Genomic DNA, 24,212 nt, shown 5'->3' on the forward strand with positions numbered 1-24,212 from the left:
CAAAACAATTTGCTGTTACAGTAGTTACCATCGACAAGTCTCACCAATATTGCCTATATGATTTGTAATTAAAATAATATAAGAAATATTTCTCCCAGCTCAGTTTTGCTGTGTTGTGGCTCTTACATTTGATAAGACATATTTTATTATTGGCCCAGTTTTCATTCCACCTTATTGCACATCTCCTGCCCCGAGACCATAGAAACACACTTGTGGACTCCTCCAAAAGCCAAGTTTCTTCCATACCTTTGTTTTCTGTCCCTCTTACCTGGGAGGAAGACCAAGTTCCAAACCTTAGTGAATCTGTCAGCTTTTGTGTACATATGTATCAGTCAGCTGCTTTGTTGCAAGCAGACTTTTCCCTTTTTATTTTGGTGTTCTTTTATTATTGAATATTATTTTCTTTTTAATTGTTGTCTTTTTATAATACACCTCAAATGATAAAATTGATTATCTGAACCACTTAAAATTACTCTGACTGGAGAAATAACCAGTTTGCAGAAAATTTACTGTTACCAGTGGATGTGAAATATTTTTGCTTACTGAAGGCTGTGACCTGCAGAAACATTATTTTGTATTTCAAATATATGTGTTACATTGGTTATTGGGCATCTGGCATTACATGCCTGTTAATAAGCTTGACTGTACAGTGTCAAATCTTACTGATCGATTCACTCATGCTCACCTGACCATTACCCACGCAATTTATAAAGCACCCCATTTTACGGGCACACAAGCATACAGCTAGTCGTGTTAAAACAGAAGCCATACTCAGTAGATTGCAAAGTTGCAGCCAAAGAAAATAATATTCCAGGGAGTGAACTGGCATTGCTAAAATGCCTCACCTCCCTTGTGTAGTACCTTTTGAAACCTTTACTTGATCAGACTTTTCCTGCGGATGTTGTTAAAGAACCTGAATTGCAGGCGCAGTGTTAGGTCTTTCCGTACTGTAGGTACAAACAATACACAATGTTGGTGACTTGCTTTCTGTGTTTATAAAAACAATATACTAACACGAACTGCTTCCCTTACACTACATATCCGTAGGTTTCAATTCTTTCTCCCCACAGTTTTCATTACATCTGCACCTACATCAGCTTCTACAGGATAACAGCAGAAGGGGGTGGTGTAGGAGATTTGCTTTTGAAAGTGGTTCTCATTGTAAACACTGTACATGCTCTTAATACAGAGAAGGGAAAATGTTCTTGGATCCCTCCTCATTGACAAGCAATCTTTCCATATATAAAGCCACTCAGAAACCACGAAATCATAAAAAACTATGGTGATTTTTCATGCAGTCCACATGACTAGTCTTTACAGTAGCGACCGACATATGCACAAAACCTTATTGGCTCGCATTTTTTCTGAACCACTTTGCAAAAGTGACAGGAAAGAGAGAGAAAAGGACACAAACAAAGACTAAACAAACACATTCCTGTTCCCCGAGTTGCTTGGGTCCAACTCGTCACGATGCTGGGAACAAAAAGTACAAACAGACAGGGACAAAAACAAATAAAAACACTAAATGCTTAACATTAATGAACCACCACTTATCAATGTAAGTGATGCTGTTACTCACTGTTGCTGAAAAGGGAAGGGACTTTGGCATTGCATCGTCACTTTCTCGAGACGATCTGAAAAGGGGCCTTGCCCGGACCCAGGGATATCTTGAACTGAGCTTTAGCACCCAGCCGACAGACTTCAGTGCCAGAAGAAGTGGGAAGAGGGCCCAGATGGATCAATTGGTGGTGGGAGGGGGCAGAGAGGGACAGATCCCAGAGCGAGCCACGTCACCGGCAAGTTGGCGAAACAGGGTGGATGTCGGGAGAGGGAGAGAAAACAGAGAACATTTGAGTACATTAATTACGCTGAACGGCACGTGAGACAATACAATAAGCTTGAACAAAAGCATAAGCCAGTAACACATGACTAGTCACTGCGGGCACAATCTGTCTTAAAATATGTGCAGAAGATTTCTATTAAACCAAGACTTCCAGTCTCAGACCCTTTACAGTATACTCACATAGTCATTATCATTAATATTAAGTGCTCTACAATTATTCACTATAGAGAAGAGTAACTAATAATGGGACCAATAAGAACTGGCCTTCTTTCATTTCCTTCTTTCTTACAGTAATACAGATGCTTAGTGCCTGGACACAAATTTGCTATAGCAGTGTGAATCCATTGCTCAAAACAGATGAAAAAATTGACTCTGAAGTTTCCTGAACACCTAAGTATGAAAACTGTTGATTTGTAACAGAGCTGCCCTTTAGTTCAGTGCACAGTGTTGTAGTTTTGTTGTCACAAGCTCACTGGTTTGATTCTTGCTGGATGCAACTTGGTTTTAGCATTTCATACCTTAATCAATAAAAATGGAACCCTTATAAATTCACTTTGGCGTCTGTCTGGTTGTCTATTATTGGCCCTTTTTCTCAGAAATGGCTAGAGGTATCAAACTGAAATTTATGTCATATAATAAGATCTACAATCCCTTGGTCTAAGTCAATGCAATCAAAAAATATGGCAAGTTATCACTAATCGCACTTCCCGTTAATGTAGACTCATGAAATTTGGCAAGAGACCAGATTTCACAGTACACGTACCTAAAATACCCAGAAAATTGTTAATTTCTAATTATATAATATAAAAACTATTTCTTGCCATTACAAACAAATTGCATTCATCATCCATCAAGAATCTCAGGAACTACTGCAAGGACTTTGATCCAATTTTCTGTAATAGTTGGAATAATTCCCAGGGAGAGATTTGTGTACATAATTTACAACTGTTTCATGGTAGCTGACTGAGCTACAATGAACTTAACGTCCCTTCCGCTGTGAAAACTGTTGTCTTTACCATCTAGCAGTGACATGCGTAAAGGCCACCCAACTATTGTGCCACGCTGGCACTAGCATTGCAGGTCCTTTAAGAACTGCTCATTCCACTGACAGTCTATGCCTACGACACATACACATATGGGTGCACAGGACCGAAGAAGAGGAAACATCTAAGGACATTTCTAGCAGGAGCAGACTATACATGGAGCACCTGGAACTGACCACAGAGCAGCACGACCATAGGTATAAATAATGGACCCATTCGAATCGACAAGCAGTTTATGGTAGAAAATGAAGGTAATTAGTCACGCTGTCTAAATATCGTGCAAGAATAATCCTGATATCAGGCAGAATACCTGACACCTCAAGACACCTATATACACAATTAAGTTGGTATGGAACCCTCCAAGTGCGAGTCCAGCTCGGGTTTGTCCTGTGTTTTCTACTTTAATTTGAATTCTGTCATCAAACTGACATGTTAATCAACAAATGTTGAATCATAATTTTTAATTAAATTAGTGTCTTTCTTTTTTTAATCACTGATCACACAAGAATTGAGAGTAACAGATTTGTCGACAGATTTCGCACCTCAGATGATAATAATTCTTATTTACTATATTTATAAATAACAATACTTAACTGTACTACAGTTTCACCATTCTGAAAGTAACTGTGAAATGCAAATAGTGAGCAACATCTACTCTCTTTCGACCTACATTTCCGTCCTTTTCCTCATGCAAGACTTCCAATAAAAATAACTTGTAAACTCCAACTAATAGGCTAAAATACAATGTAACATATTAATGATAAAATAACTGAGCAGTATTATTAATAATGTCTGTATTATCAATAAGATATTTCAAGTTTTTGTACCAAATTTTAATGTATTATGAGTATTCGCATTTTCATGTAAACTGCAATTAAAAATAAAAATTATATTGCAATATTTGAATTAAAGTAAAAAAAAAAAAATGCATTTGACGAGAGCCATTGCCCTTCCAACTGGACAGTTACATTAAGCACTCGGGTAAGGATGGATCCGTTACAACTGCAGAAATGTTTTGTATTTAACAGAGCTTGGATATCTTCAAAGTCAATTTTTCAAGATTTCCCGAGAACCACATCTTACTGCTTTGGGAAACTGATGGTTTCCAGACACTGAGCTATGAAGTACACAGGAAATGAAAGAGGACCAGTCTATAAGGTCCGCATGTGCAACGCAGCAGAACACGTTACGCATTTTGCGTACTGAGTAGTGGCACATATAAAGATGCCACAGAAGTGGGATGGCATCTATCAGTTATCACTTACTGTCAAGGAACAGTGCAGGCTGTGTGGACCATAACAGCCACGTCACATATTAATTTCATAAGATAAATTCTGCGACTATGTTTACAAAAATACTTTGCTTGAAAATTGGTTACAAAGTGATTAACCTTCTGAGACTTACATTACCTAAGGGGTTTCAGTAAAGTATTTCAAGTAATCTAAAGGTGCCTCAGCATTGTCTAATCATGTGTCACTGTAAGCTTAAGGAAAGCATTTGAAGCATGAAATCTACGTCTACAATGGATTATTAGCATTTTTTTAAGGAAAATAGTGTTTTTGCTATGTTAAGTTTATTGATACTACTACTTATTTGCTAGTTTCTGAATTCTCCACATAACTGTGACGTCAGGAAGCACCAAAAAGAGTTATACACCAACTTCCTTATAATTAGGAAGTATTCAGAACAAATTAATTCCACACTTTTAGTGTAAAAAAAATAAATAAATAAAATAAGCAATGCAGAAATTAGAGGCCTAGAATTTTTAATAAGCTGTTACTACTAACTAACTTTTGAAAAGATTGATTGCTAAGATGAGCACATCCCTGTTTCAGTTCACACAGTGGTCTCTCCTTATGAAATGAAGTTATCTGGGAATAAAACTCACCTAATTTATTTCAAAATATACAATTTATAGCATACTCAGACGTGGTGTAAAATTTTTGTGGTACTGCTGAAAGTTCGCAATAATCTCGTGTAGCAACTGCTCAACTTCATACATTTGATAAAAATTTCAAGACGGCCCCATTTGACTGTTCTGTGCTGCTTTTCAGCTGATGCCAGTGAGCTCCATTTTTTTTTCATTACATAAACTGTACCATAAAATGTCCTTTTTGTAGCAGCCAACATCATAGAGAATAATGAGCAGATGATTTCAAAATATTGCGTAAGTTCAGCAGTTCCGCTGACAGCTCCCAAGAGCCTCAGTAATACAGATCCGTATTTATAGACGAGTATTCCCATGTATCCATTTTTCTACTAAAACACTGTGGATTTTTCATTTCCCCTCCATGCACAATTAAAGTAATAGTAAAAATAAAAATCTGCATAATTATAATTCCATTACATTTTTGAAATGTTCAGTGTCCAATTTTAACCAAACTTTGCTAAGAATGTAAACTATTTGAGGCATATTAAATAATGTTCAAATTATCACTTCAATAATCTTTGCCAGTGACAAAAAATTTGACCACTGTGTTAACTGTAGAAATGAGAAATGACAATACATGGATGTAATGTTTAAGGCAATGCACAGATAGTTTTACTCAAACATCAGACCACCATAAAATTCAGCACTTGCAGATGTTGACTGCATCAGAAAGGTAAGCCTGCAAAGCAGCGGAAGCATAAATTGACAAAGACATTTACACCCACAGCTCAAAGCTCCTCGATGATCTGAAGTTCCTTTAACATGTTACAAGCGACATCCTTTAATACATTACAAGCGACATTTACACAGAGCTAAAGAGAAGACACAGTCCCTACAGACAGAAAGTATAGATAAAATAATTTTATCTTTTAAATGAAATTGCAACCTTGTACATAACTTAAATATAATGACAGTGAGAAAATTTTCGAGTAAACTAATCTGCACCCAGCACTTTTTCCATGTGGTGTCCATGTTCCTGAAGGAAAGAAAGTAATCTATGTTAATTAAACAGATACTAATTTTTTGCATGACACTGCAATTTCACTGTCCTAAATAAAGAGTGCAAAGGATGTTTGCTGCATAATTATAATGTATACCAAAATGACCAATAATGCTTGGTATAATCAGATACTAAGAATCTATGGAAACACATGTGTTACAAGTGGTCTGAATTGCATATTTCCAAATATTCATGTGCCTGCAAGGGAATAACTACTTGAACTTTAAACTTACTTCACTTAGGCTTTCATCATGTTGTTTTTGAACTTATGGCATAATCTGTGTATTAGCTGTATCAAAAACTCCAATTTATCATTTCTGTCTCAATCCTACAGCTGCTTGTTACCTCATTCCTCTGAGAATCCCATTGCTCACTGCTTGCCATCAATCGCACAGTGTCAAAAGCTTCTATTGGTACAAAAATTCAATTTCAAAAGCACTCTTCTATATGTTTAACACTTGCCTCTAATGATGTTACTGATCTAGACCCATGCCACAAGTCCTCAAAAACAAGACAAACTGTGCTTGGACACTCGTGCACACTGTATAGACCAGTTGTTAGTCAGATGATGTACACAAAACTGTAAAAACTAAACCTGACTAAACTAAACCACAGAAATTTTCAGTTCACCTGCTGCTAGTAGAATAAAATGCTATTCTGAACTATGAGATGACTACGTTGACTTAGAATTCTTGAGAGTGCATTCCTGTACAAAGAAAAGGAGCACAGACAACTTTCTATTAAAAAAATTATGGAAATCTAATCATTTCATGAAATCAGTACAATGAGATACCAGTGACAGGACACTGATAACACAAAGATAATATGAAAACTCTAAACACTGTAAAGCATCTCCTGTAGATGTCTAATAATTCCACTACATTCTTACAAATTTTTGCCATTGCAATGTTTGTGAAATCTGCACATTTCCATATTTGTACACCATGTGTAAACAATTTACAAACTTAACACAACATAAAACCCAAATGCTAAAAAGATAAGCTATAATGTTCTGATCCAGTAAACATCACCTACATATCCAGAATTGCACTGCACAAAAGTCAAGAACGTTTTCTAGAATGCAGGAAGCAGTATTCTGTTTGTGAATGACTGACCACAGCAGGATTCCCTCAAAATATAAAGCATAAAAATTGAGCGGAATTCCAAAAGCAAGAAAACTAGTATTTGTTCTCCTCTCCCCCTCTGTCAATTTGCTTGCAACCAGTTCCTCAAGATGTGCTATAGCAGGAAACATAATGAGACATTTATGGACTTCATTGCACCCTTGCGACGTCAGATGTTGTCATTCTTATCTTGCCAAAACAAATGCTTTTGGGGTTAATAAATTTTGCATCAAAACCACCAGTGGACCACTAGGCTCTTCAGACAGCTAAATTACATCTCATGGAAGAGAACAGTTGCCTTAAATGAAAAGCAATTTAAATACAAGAATTAAATAACAAAATTTTCATTTAAATTATATATTTGTGAAGCATCATGACTGCAGGACGAAAAGTAATTAAAGTCAAAGATTAGTAAGTCACACAATTTTAAGAAAATATTTTCATTTAAATTTGTAGCAACCAGCCAAGCACAAAATGAAGGGGTGGTTATTTAACTTTCAGAATGTACTGAATGGAAGTCTGGTCCCCCAATTCTTATATTCACAGTGTAAAGTACTCAAACTCCATCAACAAAATTTTGGAGGTCATTTTCTGAGTACACTGATATAAGGAACCTGTGCTCTCTGGTGGCTCAATAATGCAATTTCCTTTTCGTTTAATTTCTTACATAGTTTACCTTTGTGTCAGTACTACACGCAAAATATCTATGCAGCACGAAATATGTTGACTGATATGTGCTCAACTTGTTCTGTTCACTTGTGGTACCTGTTTTTGACAATAGCAATGCTCACTTCACTCTTCATCCTCAACTTTGCATTTGGTACTACTCAAGTCTGTCAGCAGCTTTGCTTTTCTGGCAGTGTTAGTTTTACACTAACAGTGATACAGCAGTACAGATAGGTTTACTGATGTATAGCTGGTGAATAGGCACCTTATATATGGGCTCACTGAAACCAACAGGAGAGTAGCACGCCATCACTATGCTCAGTTATCCCCAATCTGATGGTTGTTACATTACTCTACATTTTGTGTCATACATTTTGGTGATTGCATACTACAGGGTTATCCACTGTTGTAAGGACCAGACCATAGACAATAAGGCAGTCAGTTACAGCCAAGGAGTACTTGGCTGAAAACTTGTGGCAGTTTAACCACTTGACGTGCATGTGGCTGTAAGAAGTTGAAGATTTTACTAGGGGAAATAGTGTTCGTCAAATGTTCGCCAGGTCTACACACACCCATACTATTTCCACTTCATAAAATCTTACTTCACTGCCCCTGAGACCAATGACAGCACAGTTCGTATCATCCTAACTGGTAACACACATCAGTTCTTTGGGTGAGTCACCTTTATTGACAGACTACAGGGGGTAGATCAAAAGTTTTAATTATAACCTCAAAAAAATAAAGATACATAATTAATTTACACGCTTCCACAGACCTGGCACACATCAAAATTCCTTGCGCCACAGTACTGCAGCTTGTTGCCAGAGGAGACAAAACAAAATGGAATATCATGCAGTAATCTCTTTGCACCTCAATGGAAATGGAGCTTTGTCAGACTGACCACTACACCAAAAGAAGTCATGTGGGTGGCCTGACACTGCTGGAACCCTCTGCTCCACAAATTACTGCGCAGTATTACATTTTGTTCTGCTCCCCTAGTGGTATGCTACATTTCAATGGTGTGGGGATTTCAAGGTGTACAAGGCCTTTACTTTCAAACAACAAAAACTTAATTATGCGTCTTTATTTTTTATGTGATAATTAAAACTTTATAGTTATCCCTCACAGTTAAAAAATCTTACTTCATTTACCTCTTGATGTATCAGGCTTTTGCTGGCTGCCACACCTCAGCTGTGACTAAAATCTCGTGCAACAGCCAACATGGAAAATTATCTTTTGATTGTTTAGTATAGTATGCTTCTGAGTTTGGATGCCAATAAGTTATTTATTGAGCCAACTGGCACAAGGACCATATCAAGTGTTTCCATGGCATTTCCACTTCACAATCTTATTCCTAACAGTGGACCTGCACAAGAATAATGCCTGACAAATGTGATGCTCTTACTATCATCTCCCATCCAAACTCACTCTATTGACTCAAAGAGAAATAACTTGTCCACCATACTGATAGGTCACGAGAGTAGGTTTACACCATCAACATACTAAGAGCACTCTTGTAGTACGGTGTCCAGAAATCTAACCATAAACTCTGCAGTGTGCGGCAAAACATCCTCGTTAATTTGAGTTGAAATAAAAAACAAATAGATCAAAATAAATAAGCTATATAAACTTGAATGGTATTCACACAATGGGAATTTTGAAGCAATGCACCACACAAGTGATGTCCTCCACTATCAATGCACTGCTGAAAGCACCATGTCAAATTCCACACCATTCTAACAAGCATTTCTTGAGGAATAAGACCAATATCTCCCTGTACTGCATTTCTCAGGCTGGCAAAGTCCTCGGCTGTATTTGAATATCTCAGCCTTAAGGTGGCCGGACACAGGGGAAAGAGTGGGGGCACACAGCTTTTAATGTCTGGTGATCGTACTCACCAAGAGTCATTGTGATGTGAAGAAATTAATCATCAGGGGAACATTTGCCTCTAACCATACTTGGTTACTCTGCAGCGCATTGAGTCTGGATGCAAAAGAAGTACTGATCATGTGAGTGTATCACTGAAACTTTACTGTCACAGTAGCACCATCCGCCCCAAAAAGTAAGGACCAGTTACCCCAAATCTTCTAATTGTACACCATACAGTAACAGTAACACAACCATTACACAGTTGTTTTACATTAAGTTCACGAGGGTTCTGTCCACTCCGAAATCGGCAATTTCGACGAATGGGTACTGCTAAGTACGTGCCAATCATTGTGCTCATCACCACAGCATCTTCACAGATGTTTGCATATGACTTCACACAACTGTGGAAATCACTTAAACAATTGTTGATCAGCACTCTTCTCGTACAGACACATACGCAACTCCTATTGCAAACTTCGATGCACACTCTGATCACATAATTGAAGAGCTCTAGCATCTTTTAGAGCAGATCTCTTTGAACACCGCTAAAATGAATGCCTTACTGCATTAATGTGTTCTGCAATTCAAACACTGCAAGGCCTTCCTCCTCTTTTCTTTTAACCATTTCATCACTTACTTTAAAGTTTGACTATGGCAACACAAGTCAATAAAACTTCCCACTCCATAGGTATAATTCATGTTAATACAGATTCTTTATTCTGATTCATCAATTTTTTATCTGAACCTTAGATTAGGGAGGATGTTGTGCTGCACCACTGATACAGATTTAACAAGACCCTGTAGGAAGAAGTGACAAGAGGAGTACGGTGCAAATACAAATAAAGATGATTGTTTACTATTCATGTTTTGAACAAAGCCAACAAAATGGTAACGATCTTTCGTGATAAGGAAGACAACTACAATTTTGGAGCACTCTGTACTGGCTGGTTGCTGAACGAAGGCCATTTCATATACATAAAAGAAACACTTTCATACCACTGCCGAAGCAGTTGCAATCGGAGCAGTTGCAATCGGAGCAAGGCAGAAAGACGTCTCATTCTAGCATCCTCCTTTTCTGTGTTAAAAGTCAATAAAATTCATTTCTGTCTTTTATATTTATTGTACCAGTGTGTCTGAGAAGTCCCAGTACCATTGCTCGATCAAGTGAGGTGCCAAGAAAATGCCTTCACAAAAAAAGCAGCTAAGCTTCGAATACTGTAGTAAACAATGTAGGACCACATTAGTAAAGATTTTGAAACGGAAACATTTACTCTGATGTTTGTGAATGGGTTATCTCATGATGACACTGAAAAGAGTTGCAGCCTGTTGTGCGCTGTTTTTCCACACACTGTCTCTCTCTCAAAAAAGTTATTTTCTGACATGTGATATATTGCACACAGGAGGGATGTGATTTTATGGTCTAAATCAGATTCCCATTATTTGCATGAATTGGGTAGGTACCTGCCCCACATTATGATATGGGTGGGACGTCATATTATGATATGGGTGGGACGGCATCACGAAAACTGCCTGGACTATCCCCCCTCCCCCTTCCCCCTCTCCCCTCCCTATAATAAAGGGTACATTAATTGTACTTCTTATTTGGACAGAGATTGTGTGTGGTTACAAGAGGATAGAGCTCCAGCATACTTTTGAAGCACAATTCAAATGGTGTCCATACAGATCCATTTATATGTAAGTACTGCAACGTACCCTGTACTGTACTGGGATATGACGACTCCTCAGACACACTGTATATTTATTTCACACAAAATAAAACTAACACTGCAATTCAAACACTCTGGCAGCAAACACTGGATACCAACTCTCTTGTATCTGCTGAAATATGAGTTTCTGCATTGTAGTTGCTGCCACACCTGGAAACTGCATTACAGTACTGAATAAAAACACGTAACAGCTAAAGGAAGTTAACTGCGAGAGCCATACAATTTAACCCGGACACTTACTCCTGTCGATGTTCCTCTGGAGGTGAGCTGCAACGCGGTGGCGTGCGTCATTGTACTCCAGGTGGAGGCCGAGCCGCAGAAGTGTCGGGTTCTGCTCCACCAGGCCCGTTATGTCCATCTCTATCTTGTTGCCCAGCACCTGCGACCTCTGCAAGATAGTAAGTTTGCCTGGCACCACATTACAATATTACGGTCTCTTAAGAAATGCCACAAAAGATACTTATCAATTACAAAACGTTTGTCCAAACACCTGTGATGACCGACCCACGGTTTCAGTTTCAAAATCACGAAAACATTTGCCAGTGTCAGTCCCAATAATAACTGGTTGCGGCGAAGGTTGATGTTTGTAAAGAGAAGGTGACAAACAATGTACTCATTTTTCCTTGTCTCTCCCCTACACAGCTTATGGGGTCATACCTCCAACATCGAGTAGGTTTACTTAAATGTACAGGACATTTTATGTGTGCATTGGTTTCCTGGTGAAATACCACTTGAAAGTGTGTGTAGCATGGAGACAGATGGATCGGTTGTTGAAGGACTTTTTGATAATGTAATGGGCCATTATCTTCAGGGTACCTGTGAAGACTGGCATCTCCAGATAGAGGGCTCGATGTACATACCTGCTGTCTCTCCCTCCCCCACGCTCCCTTCTAAGCAGCAAACAACATGAACAACTCCTGATCATTACACAATGTCAAACTTTAAAATGAGATATGAAGATAGAAAAATTTTGGAACTCTCATCCATTTTTTGGGACTTTGTATACACAGAGGCTATCAGGATTCAGAAAAAAATAACGTAATCTACAAGGAAAATGGGTTTCAGTTCAGCCAGTGGTGGAACCTAGCACAGATGCTGCTCCAAAGGCAGTGAGGTCAGAACACACAGCAGTGCAAATGTGAAGCACAGACTGAGAGCCACCCAGAAACGAGCCACGCTCACCACTGTGGTTCAGTCTGGAGTGGAGGCAGCAGAGACATAATTACATACCACATTCTCAAGCTCAGGACATCGATCAGCAGGAGTAATCTGGTGATTTTGTGTAATGCCATTGAAAATTTGTTCTACAATGACCAATCCAGCCAACCGCATGTCCAAGACACTTTGAAGCAAGTAGTGGTCTCTAGCTGATTTTTCAAACTGTAATTGCATAACACTCACTTTCTATAAGCTGATATGAGCACAAATACGATTCACAAAATCAGCCTGCGACTGCTGAATCTGTTAAAAACTAGCCACAGCGGCTGACAGTTATGCAAAATATGACCCCCCCCCCCACCCCTCCACTCTCTCTCTCTCTCTCTCCCCCCCCCCCTCCCCTCTGTATGCCAACGGGCTTTTAGATACACCTGTCTGGTGCTCAATGGCTCCACTATGTTGTGAGTAACAATCTGTCTTAATACACGTTGTCACAATACATTCTATCACCATAATTGTTGTGTATTATTTATTGTTGAACTTTCTTATAGGATCACTGCATACTTTCCTCAACTTAAGACTCCTATTGATGTGGGTGTGAGTGAGGAGAAACAAAAATATTATAAGTTTCATGTTAATATTACAATGGAGTAGTAAAAGAGTTTACATTATAATTTGTATACTGTACACATACTTTTAAAAATTAAGTCTTATTACATAGCAGGATATAACTTCCCTATCTAATATAAAACTGTGATAAACAATTAACAGAGCAACAGGATAATGGGTTACTTGTGGAGGACACCCACTACGAGATACACAGCTGATGGACTGTCAGTGCAATATCTGTGACTTGACCAGATATTTCAGTTTGACCTTAGTGTCCATGTTGTAAAGTTGTGTGTCATTATCTGTCTATGTATTTGTTCAATAAAGTGCAAGTTCACCTTATCGAGCTGTCCTTCACTTATATCGTACCTGCACTGTACCCGACTTTCACATACCAATTTGATATGATGATGTATCCAAAAGTTCCTGATATATATCAAAATTAACACTCTTTCTCTAGTTCATATACTGCACCACCACCTTCAAAGTAGTAGTCCCGGGAGAAAATACAATCTGAAAACTTCTGCCACTTTTGAATTGCATCCTGGACGTCTTTTATGGTGTTTAGCACCCTCTACCATTCCATTTGCATCTCCTCTGTATCAAAACTTCGCCCCTTTAACTTGATTTGGGGAGGAACTGCTATCTTATTTTTGGTAAAAAATTTCTGATTAATGAAGGCAGTGCGTCGTCCTGCAGTGCCAAGTCGGAATAGGCAGTTATTGCAGTTATTTGAATTCCACTTTTGTGGACATTTTCTTCTCCATTCCTTCCTCAAACGTCTTAAAAGATTATGATAGAACTTTTATTGACCATCTAACTAGGAGGGATAAAATCTTCACGAGCTCTGGCAGTATTTAAAAAAACCTTAGTCTTGAGTTTTATAGATTTTTTTGGCTGACGTGAAGAATGAGAGAGACTAACATTGTGATGAACTGATACTTCGTTTCAGGGTCATGCCATAAATCCAACTTCTGTTGCCATGAGCAGCCTTTGAAAGGAAGTCTGGATCATCTTGAAACAAGTGTTTGTGTTTATGTTCCTGCAGACCTACAAGTGATGCTGCTTCAGATCATATTGAAACTATTGTGTTACAAACCGGCATAATCCTTCTGATGTTCAGTTATTCTGACAGAACGTTCAGGTGTACCAAAACTATTTCCAAAGTTTAACATAGTTCCCGAATGGTCTGTCTACCATCTTGCAGAATCATCACTTTCTGAACATTTTCTGGTCTGATGAAAAATGACAGTTGACCAGAATAGTGGTCATCATCACTCAATTTTTGCCCTTTTTTTTAGAATGCTTATGCCAGTGTTTAAGTCTGTGTTTGACATAAACTGTCGTCTGCAAAAGCTTGGTGCAATTTTTGGTGTCTTTCTGCAACAATTTTCCCAATTTCCAAATGAAATAGACAAATTGCTCTTTCAAGTCAACCCCTGCAAACTTGTGGAAACATTACAATAGAAACATTCTCACCAATAACTAACTAAACCACTCATCATACAGTCACTTGCCACACTGACACAAGAAACAAGTATGACAAGAGCCCTACAGGTATTTCAGTTTGTACTTTAAAAAATTGTGCCGCAAAAAATTCATATATCCGTAACTTTTGGATACCCCAAAATATTTATAATGAAATTCAGCAGCTACATAAACTTACTAATTAAAATTTGTCGTAACACCAACCTGAACAGTGAATTAGAAGTGAAAATGTTTATTGCACATACCTGATTAGAGCATCTGAACTCCTCAATTGTTTTGGTTGCCAAGAGGGATTTAATAAGCTTCACAATAACGGGTGGACTGATGAAGTTTGTTTCCACACTGAAAAATAAAAGTGAGAATTAAAATAAAACTTACTTGGACAATTACTTTCAAAAATTAACAGAAGTAAGAGAAATTAATAGAAAACTAAAGGTAGATGAGAAACTATACTCATGAGAAAAGGTAATAAATACAGCAGGAATAAGAACTCCAACCATTAGCAGGAAATCATTTGTCTTGGTTTCCCCTTTATCCAGCATCAGGCCGCATTGGGACATCTATCGTATTTCTCCCCTTCCTCTCTCCTTCCACTGTTCTTCTTCTGAAACTGTTTTGTTCCAGTCCAGATTCCTTTTTCTTAAAACTCTTCTTTATTGAGTCTATCTTGCTCTAGCTCTCCCTCCTGTCTTCATTTTGGTATTCTTCCATTTCTCTTGACATGTTACAACATATTATTCTCAATTCTCTCATTCTGCTTTTATACTCCAATCCCATTTCTAACATCTTCATTTCTCACACTCTCTCCCCTCATTTACCATGAAAGAATTTAATTTCAGTGGCTTGGATTCTACTACCTACTCGATCACAGCTTCCCTTTCATGCCCTCTGACACTCAGAACTGCAGTCTGGCTTCTGTACACATTTTAAAAAACCATTCACTCCCTGTATTTTGCCCCTACCTACCTTCTGAATTTCGAAGAGAGTATTCTCATCACTTTTTCAAAAGCTTCTACTAAAGATACCAATGCTATAAATACAGGTTTGCCTTTCATCAGTCTGTCTTCTAAGTTAAGTTTTTGGATCAGTATTGGCTTATGTTTGGTTACATTTTGCCATAATCCACACTGATGTTTCCAAGTTCAGTTTCTACTGGTTTTTCCATTCCTCTGCAAGTAAGTCATGCCACTATTTTGCATGCATAACTTTTGAAACTAACTCTTCAGGTATACTCACATCTGATAGCACCTGCCTTCTTTAGAATTGTTGCATTTTTCTTGGAATATAAATATCAGTTGCAAATAAAACTAAGACATGTTTCACTGAGCTAGGGGTATGAAACACTTTTGTTCCAAGATGATAATCAACAACATTGGGTAACAAATAGCTTTTGAGAGTCTGAGATGTTTCAAAATAATTCATTACTCACTTGACGACACGTAAAGTAGTGTTGCGCTCGAGTGCTTCTGCTAACTTGATAGCAGAGTTGTCCGTCATTCCCACATTGCTCAAACTCAGTGTTTCCAAATGGGTGTTCTCAGGCAGGGCATTGAAAAGGTGCTCAAATTTTTCTTCAGAAATATTCTGAAACAAATAAAAACAACAGTACAAATACACAGTCTCATAGGAATTCCATTTAATAGGAACTTACAAGAGTTACTATTATCATATAATGTGACAACCATGGCCAGTTTTTGCAGTAAGTTGGCCACCTTCAGATTGTATACGGCACAGGTGCTGAACAAAGCTTTATTTTATTATAAATGAGATTGTGTCTAAAATAAAAGGAATTTCATAATACATCAGTTAATACACTACATACACAGGCTTTAATTTTTTGGAAAAAAAGTAACTAGTTACACCATCTGAACAATAAAACTGTAAAATTGCTATTCAATCTTATTAATAACAGATACTATCTAATTGGCACAAAAGTTATAAAATTTAATAATGATACTTCTTACACTGCATCTTACACGGAGTTATGTGAGCAGGCAACATAATGTGCTGAAATTGAGGATTGTCTCTGAAACTGAGGATTGTCTGTGGCATGCACTACCTCAGAACCGGGCACTGGAAAGAATATGGGAGAGGGGAGGAAAGGGAGGAAGAGGGAGGGAGAGGGAGAAGGAGAGAGGGAGAGGGAGAGGGGGGGGGGGGAGAGAGAGAGAGAGAGAGAGAGAGAGAGAGAGAGAGAGAGAGAGGGAGAAGGAGAGGGGGGGAGGGAGGGAGACAGAGAGACAGAGAGAGAGAGAGAGAGAGAGAGAGAGAGAGGGGGGGGGGAGGGAGGGAGGGAGACAGAGAGAGAGAGAGAGAGAGAGAGAGAGAGAGAGAGAGAGAGAGAGAGAGGGGGGGGGGGGGGGGGGAGGGCGGGGGGAAGGGATGAATCTGATATGGATATTTGAAAATCCACCAACAGACCTTAATGTTGTTCCAGTTGAGGTCAATAAGAGTGGGGTCATCATCCTTGACTTGCTGAATAGTTGAGTCGGGATCTGTGAGGTTGGGCGGGTCAGCCGGGTACGGCTTCGGCTGCGAAGCCTTCGTGATGCCATCCCAGCCCAGACCGACTGGCTGGTCCTTGTTGAGCAGAGACGCGTGGTACTGCTCCTGATTCATCATCGAGTGGAAGCCCAGGATAGCTGTCAAAGAATTGCTAAAATGTCACCATCTATGTACTTCCAAGCAGTACAGAAAACTTGCAGAACTGCAAGGAAAAGACACTTACACAAAATGTTATGTCTGATAGTAATCTAGAAAATAAAGTTTACAAGCTTCATATTATGATATAACTGTCAATATCGAATAGTATTGTAGAACATGATACACAAAACTAATGTACGGCCAACACATATTTATATTTCATGTTCATAATTTCTCTCTTCAATTTCTGCAGTGGTATTTCTTAATTATGATTATTCTTTAGAGAATTTTTCTTCACTTAAAACTTGTATGAAGATGGCTAAAATAATAATGTCTGATAAAAATACAGATGTAAGATGCAGCTCATTGTTCATGTACAGTGAAAATATAAAAAATCCAAACATTAATTGGAAAAGGCCCAATATTAGCAATATAATCATAACAGCAGAAAAAATGAAGTGATGTAATCAATTTAAAGCTATTTTGTCACGAAAAACAATCGTTAAAATGGGCTGTCAATGATATAGTAAACAATAGAAAATGTGTGTAAAACAGCAGAAGAAATTGCAATTAAGATGAACAACAACAGATTGTAACTATCTGATCATTATATTTTTATAAATAGGCAGGTGGCAGAGTCCATTTGGAAGTAGTAGTTGTGCTCAATATCTTATATTCTGTTTTATGATTGGTATTTACACCATGATACTGATGACATTGATAACTCTGTCTTGCACCTGCAGAAAATAAATGTTGGAATAAAAGTATGTCAGATTATTACAAAATAAGAACTCACCACCTAATAATTCTTCATCCAAAATAAATGTAAGTAACAAATATAAAATGTTTATTACTATTTTAACAACGTCCACTTCATCAGTGGCATGTGGTGATGTGTTTTAATTATCTGGCCAAGAAAATCAGGTTAATTTTTCATGAAAATGTCAAAATTTTATAGCCTTGATGAAGTTGACTGCATTAGGATGTACAATAATTCCCCCTTTCCCCTTTTTCTCCCTCTCTTGATGAATCACCACTACCATTTTGGCTTGTTACACAGTTGTCGGCTCATTGTGGAGCTCAGTCACAACACAGTTTGTACATCTATCCATTTCTTATACATTTATATTATGTTCAACGCAATTACAAATCCTCACAAGTAATATGACTGGAAAAACTCACGCTTCATAAATGTGAAATACAATAGTATCGAATTACGAGATTTAGTAGTTAAAATCTGTAGCTCTTCACATTATGTAAATGAGGTACAAACACATAAAACTTCATTAGGCGAAGTGAATGAAAGACAGATTTGTTTTAGTGCAAATGTAGAAGAAATCACATACAAAATGCTAGTATTCACAGTCCTTACCAAGCAAGTGTGACAGCAGCATAGATCAAATAAATCAGTCATGCGGTCAGGGACCCTACAGCTCAGCAAAACTCACACGTGAGTGTAACAGAGGTGCTAGGGAAATTTAAATGAGAATCTTCAAAGTAAATGTGATTTTGTTCTCTCTAAATCCCATTCAGTAGATTTAGAGAATTCTGTTGTAGCTCATATCTCATGTAGGAACCATGATAGTAAAATGGAAGATACAGAAGGCGGCTGCACATCGAGGTATATAGGCAGTAATTCTTACCTCAATCAGTACGCAAGTGGAATAGGATATAAAGTGGCCAATATATGTACAGAATACCACACGTTGAGCAATGTATACATCTGTATTTGTAGATGAAAAAACCTTTCGGTATTGAAAGTCATGAGCACAGATTGAGAATATTAACAACACAGTGGAAATTTGACGTTACATTCTCCGATTTTAGGTTTTTTGCAATTTTACACCACAAATTCGTAGCCCCTGTGAAAAACCCATAAGATTAATGTTAAAAATTCCCTGATTTTACATTTCTTCCTAGTAAGGTTTACCTCGATTCTAAGTTCTTACTCAACTTCTCGCTTGACTTCCTGTTGACATTTGATGTGACTGAATAAGTTATAAGTGGCTCAAAAGAAAGATGGTTCACATGACGGGTGGTGGTGGAACTAAGGGAATATTTTAGGCCATTGTGGTGAGGGAGATGTGAGAGAGGAAATGCTGACATAATCCATGACCGGTGTTGCCAACACAACTTTTATCATAATTGCATGGTGAAGCTAAATGTTGCAACTACTTATAGGTTGCAGCCATAATGGCAAAAGAAGACAGTCAACGTAAAGTGTTCCGGATCGGGCCAATACGTGACGCAGGAGACCAGCCACCACCTTTCCTTGTGTCACTTATAACTCTGTCTCGTCTTTTTTGCATGTATTTCCGACTTACTGTACTCAGCAACAATATCAACTGTCAACTTTTTAAATTCAAACATTGAATCTCGAAGAACATGCTTGGTCATAATCGAAGAAATGTCACCAATTTCCAGCTGGTGAACTATTATTGGCTGGCGACTTGATAAGTCACCCAAGAGTTAGCGCAGCCACCACACCACACTAACACATGTAAAATGAGCTCACGTACTGGATGTGTGGTAAATGGGAGTGGCCCTTCAGCAGGTAGGGGTGAAAGCATTTTGTGAACTGCTGAAAATATACTTTTCATGCAGCTGATGTGCTATGACAGACATGTCACACAGAAATAGAACAAGGGTTTTGCTATAGCACATTTTAAAGATTTTCGTGTTCAAATCTGACACGATACAGTTGCAACAACCACATAAACTCCTCATGTATATACTTCACACCACACACTGTAGATTGTACAGATTGACAGCAGTGATAGAGTGCATGAAACGAAACTGTAGCACCTGAGCTTTCTTTCAAATATACATTTTACACGATGTACAGATATTCACTGAGTTGACTACTAATAAACTTGTAACATCAATGGGAGAAGTAAAATCATTTTCAATTGGAGAAGTAAACTCATTTTTTCACATCTCTTGTTTCTCTCATCAAGCCTAAAATAACACTTTAATGGTGGTGAGCATATGAAGTGCCTCATAAGAAAAGGATTAATCATAACAGCAATGGTGACAAAGTATGTCATTAAGTAGAAATCCATATTTATGCTTATGGTTTAACCACTCAGCTGCTGTGATGTTTCTGGTTTAATTCAACATGTTCATTAATTTTTGCTTTTTTCTGGGTGAGCACAAAGGATGATCTCTCAAAAACATATTTTGAACATATAATCTGTAGTCACAGCACGTTGGAAAACAGCTCGATTACATTATACCCAGATACAAATTTCAATTTTTTGACGAGTTTTTACTTGCTGTTACACATCTGTGAAAGCATCAATGTTTAGCAGTCTGTTCACTGTGCCTGTCTGCGACTTAATGCTTTCTCTATACAGTGAGTAGTGATCTATCATTTCATGATATTATATAAACCTATCTTGGAGTTTACACTGTTAGAGTGAAAAAATTCATGCAGTCAGTGGAAAGGTTGTGGCCCACTATCCAAAAAGTTGAATTGCAGCGAGAAATATCACTTAGGTATCACCAGCTGTGCAGTTCTTGATGCAGCTAAGAAATTTTTTGCCAAACATATGATTTCAATATGTCATCAACTGGGAAGTATAAGAGCATTTGAACCTATGGTTCCTACAACAATCACTATCTGGCAGACAACAGATGGTAACCGAAGCGTACAGAAAAAATTACAGTTATTTGAAGTAGGACAAACTGTGCTAGAATTTAAGACACACCTGCTTGTAGCAAAACACCACTTTTGCACACACATCCAGACTGATAAACAATTGACAATGTTTCATTTGAAATTGATTTATCACACATGTCTGTTCAGACTGTGTGTATTAGGCATGCACTGCATTATTCTTTACATATCATTCCAAAAGCGCTGTCTCCTGCATGAAGGAAGATCTGATGTTAATAGCAGACCATCCCATAGCCATGGCTTATGCAGCGGAACCGACTAGTTTCTGATAAAGGAGATGGGTGACCAGCAATAAAGTTAGATATCCCACTTCCATGTGCAGATAAAATATATTAACTGAGCAAAGGAAAATCTACTTGAGAAAACAAAGAGACAGAAATGCTGGCCAGTACCTTTGGGAGGTAATATTCTTGTTCTGCCAACACACACATTTAAAAAGTGAAAAACTAATCGTATTAGATCTATCCTCAGAGGAAAGGGGGATAAGTTCCAGAAAGTTAGGAAGGAGCACCAGGACACACTGATCCTACGAGTGAAAGGGACCTGCCTGTCGTTAAAAGGCAAAATTAGTGCTTTCACTCATAAATGTGTGTATCGGCAGTAGTTGAATTTCGCCTCCTGAAGTATGCACTAGCCAGGCATTCTATTTATTTGTATTAATAGGTAAATTAAACAATGGCATATACAGGACAGAATTTAACAATATTACAAAAAGGATAATTGCTACTCACCATACCAGTGAAGGTGGTGAGTCACTGATAGGAACGACAAACAGACTATCAGAAAGTGACCACTCAGCCAACAGGGCCTTCATTGGAAGTAGACAACATAAACTCATGCAGACACAACTCTCACACAAATGACCACAGTCTCTGGCCTCCTGCTGAGGCCAGACTGTAAACAGCAGTGCATGATGGGAGAGGCAACCAGGTGGTGGGGGTAAGGAGGAGGCTGGGGGCGGGGAGGGGTGGCACAGCAGGGATGGAGGATGCTTGTGCGAGCACATAGGGATGAGGTGGAGAGAAGGTAAAGCAGCCAAGTGCAGTCGTGAGGTCAGACGGAGGACGGGCGGGTGGTCGGGCAATTCATCACAGTTTCTGTTCCTCTGCCACATGGTGCCCTGCACATCACTATCGGTGCCACTTCCCTTTGCACTGACATTCCTAATCCCCCTGGCCTTACCGCTATTGGACACTAACTTTCCCAATGCCGAACAGATTCCAAACCTACAACCTCCTTCTTAGTCACCATGGCCAAATATCTCCCCACCCACAAATACTTCTCCTTTGAAACACTACCTACAAACATTTCTGGGAAATGGCAATGGGCACCTACACGGCAGCATCCTGCGCCAACCTATTCGTGGACCGCATATAGGAACCCTTCCTAAACATCCAAAATCCCAAACCTCTCACTTGGTTCAGATTCACTGATGACATCTTTGTGAGGATGAGGATACCCTGTCCACATTCCGTCAGAACCACAATACCTTCTCCCCCATTCGCTTCACCTGGTCCTACTGAACCCAACAAGCCACCTTCCTCAGTGTCGACCACCTCAAAGTGGTTACATCAGTAACTCCGTCCGTATCAAACCTACCAACCATCAGCAATACCTCCACTTTGACAGCTGCCACCCATTCCGTGCCAGGACGTTCCTTCCGTATAGCCCAGCCACCCACGGCCATCGCATCTGTAGTGACGAATGGTTCCTCTCGAAATATACTGAGGGTTTCACTGACACCTTCGTACACCGTAATTACCCTCCCAACCTTGTACAGAAACAGATCTCCTGTGCCTTATCTCTCCAGTCATGCACCACCTCCCAAAGTCCCCCAACTTGCCACAGGAGGTACATTCCCCTCATGACTCAGTACCACTCAGCACCAAACCTACACAATATCCTCCTCCATCCCTACACAACTCCTGCTCCCAATCCCTCACCTCATGACTTACATCCCTGTAACAGACCTAGATGCAACACACATTCTCCCACCAACACCTACTACTACAGTCCGTTCACAAGCGTCACCTAACCCATCAAAAGCAGGGCTACCTGTGAAACGAGCCATCTGATCTACAGGCTAAGTTGCAACCACTGTGCTGCATTCTTTATGGGCACGACAACTGACCAGCCATCTGTCCACACGAATGGCCACCGACGAATGTGGTCAAGAAACAGCTGGAGTAATCTGTTGCTGATCACGCCACCCATCACTACGTTCTTCATTTCAATGACTGATTTGCTGCCAGCGGCATCTGGATCCTTCCCACAAATATCAGCTTTTCTGTACAGGTGGAAACTCCCACTGCAATGTATCCTACATTACCATAACCCTCCTACCCTCAACGATCAATAGTCGTTGTCCTTACCCATCTAGTCCCTTCCCTGTTCCCATTCCAGCACTACACAGCCATTTATTCCACTGATGTTCCCCAAGTCTTTTTTACTTCTCTCCTATTTGTATCATCTCTCCCTCCCCCCCCCCCCCCCCCCCCGCCCTCCGTCTAACCTCCCGACTGCACGTAGCTGCCCTACCCTCTCTCCACTTCATCCCTGTATGCTCCCACAAGCAGCAAGCACTTTACTGTCACCCACCTCCATCCTGCTATCTCCCCCCCTCCCCCCCCCACCACCACCTCCTTCACCCACACCACTCGGTTGCCTTTACCTATTGCCCCTCCCGTCACGCACTGCTGTTTGCAGTCTGGCCACAGCTGCCAGAGACTGTGTGTGTGTGTGTGTGTGTGTGTGTGTGTGTGTGTGTGTGTGTGTGTGTGTGTGTGTTTTGTCTATTTCCGAAGGCCTTGTTGGCCGAAAGCTCTCTTTCTGACAGTCATTTTGTCATCATAACTGTGACTCACCATCTCTGCTGTGTGGTGAGTAGCAACTATCCTTTACATAGTACTAATAAGTCAATTAACTTTAACAAAATAAATGGAAAGCAGTGTGTGTGTGTGTGTGTGTGTGTGTGTGTGGTGGTGGTCGGGGAGGGGGGGGGGGGGGGGGGAGAGGGGAGGTAGGGAAGGGGGTGGCACAGAGTGTTTCTTGAATGAACTGGTATTCATCTGTTAGAAGAGAATACTGTGTGTTTAATAGTCATTCCCTATGGCCAGTAAGACACGCCCACAAAAACAGGCCAAATAACTTTGTTTTACAGCAGACAATGGCCCTGCACATCAGACATTAGTGCTAAAAGTGGCAGTCCTATTACCCAGACTAATGCCTGTTCATTTCTGCTCATTCCTATAGCTCAATATGATAAAGAACATACTATATTTAAAATGATTTGTCACTTTCAGTGAATGAGATGTAAAAGTATCTCAAACAAAGATTGTGCACATTTGTGAATGCGTGGTGATAGTACTTACATTCCAAGTAACTCCTTTATTTTAAAGGATGATTAAAAAACAGTTACCTACAAAACAACCAC

The 24,212-nt window shown here is 39.2% G+C and overlaps 1 protein-coding gene across 6 annotated transcripts in view; it reads right to left on the reverse strand.

The window, feature by feature from the left end:
• LOC126428283 (tropomodulin) overlaps positions 1 to 24,212 on the reverse strand; it is a 388,068-nt gene that overhangs the window by 17,264 nt on the left and 346,592 nt on the right. For 3 of the 6 annotated variants that reach the window (XM_050090197.1, XM_050090199.1, XM_050090200.1), the window contains exons 5-8: positions 16,879 to 17,099; positions 15,887 to 16,041; positions 14,703 to 14,799; positions 11,443 to 11,590 (exon numbers count right to left, since the gene is read on the reverse strand). In XM_050090197.1, coding sequence (XP_049946154.1) covers positions 11,443 to 11,590; positions 14,703 to 14,799; positions 15,887 to 16,041; positions 16,879 to 17,099 — 621 coding nt within the window. Of the gene's footprint in view, positions 1 to 861; positions 948 to 1,579; positions 1,700 to 11,442; positions 11,591 to 14,702; positions 14,800 to 15,886; positions 16,042 to 16,878; positions 17,100 to 24,212 lie in introns of all 6 variants that reach the window. The other 3 variants (XR_007576809.1, XM_050090198.1, XR_007576810.1) reach the window with 2 other exon arrangements.

The sequence above is a fragment of the Schistocerca serialis genome, chromosome 12 (genome assembly GCF_023864345.2).
Source record: "Schistocerca serialis cubense isolate TAMUIC-IGC-003099 chromosome 12, iqSchSeri2.2, whole genome shotgun sequence".
Lineage (NCBI taxonomy): Eukaryota > Metazoa > Arthropoda > Insecta > Orthoptera > Acrididae > Schistocerca > Schistocerca serialis.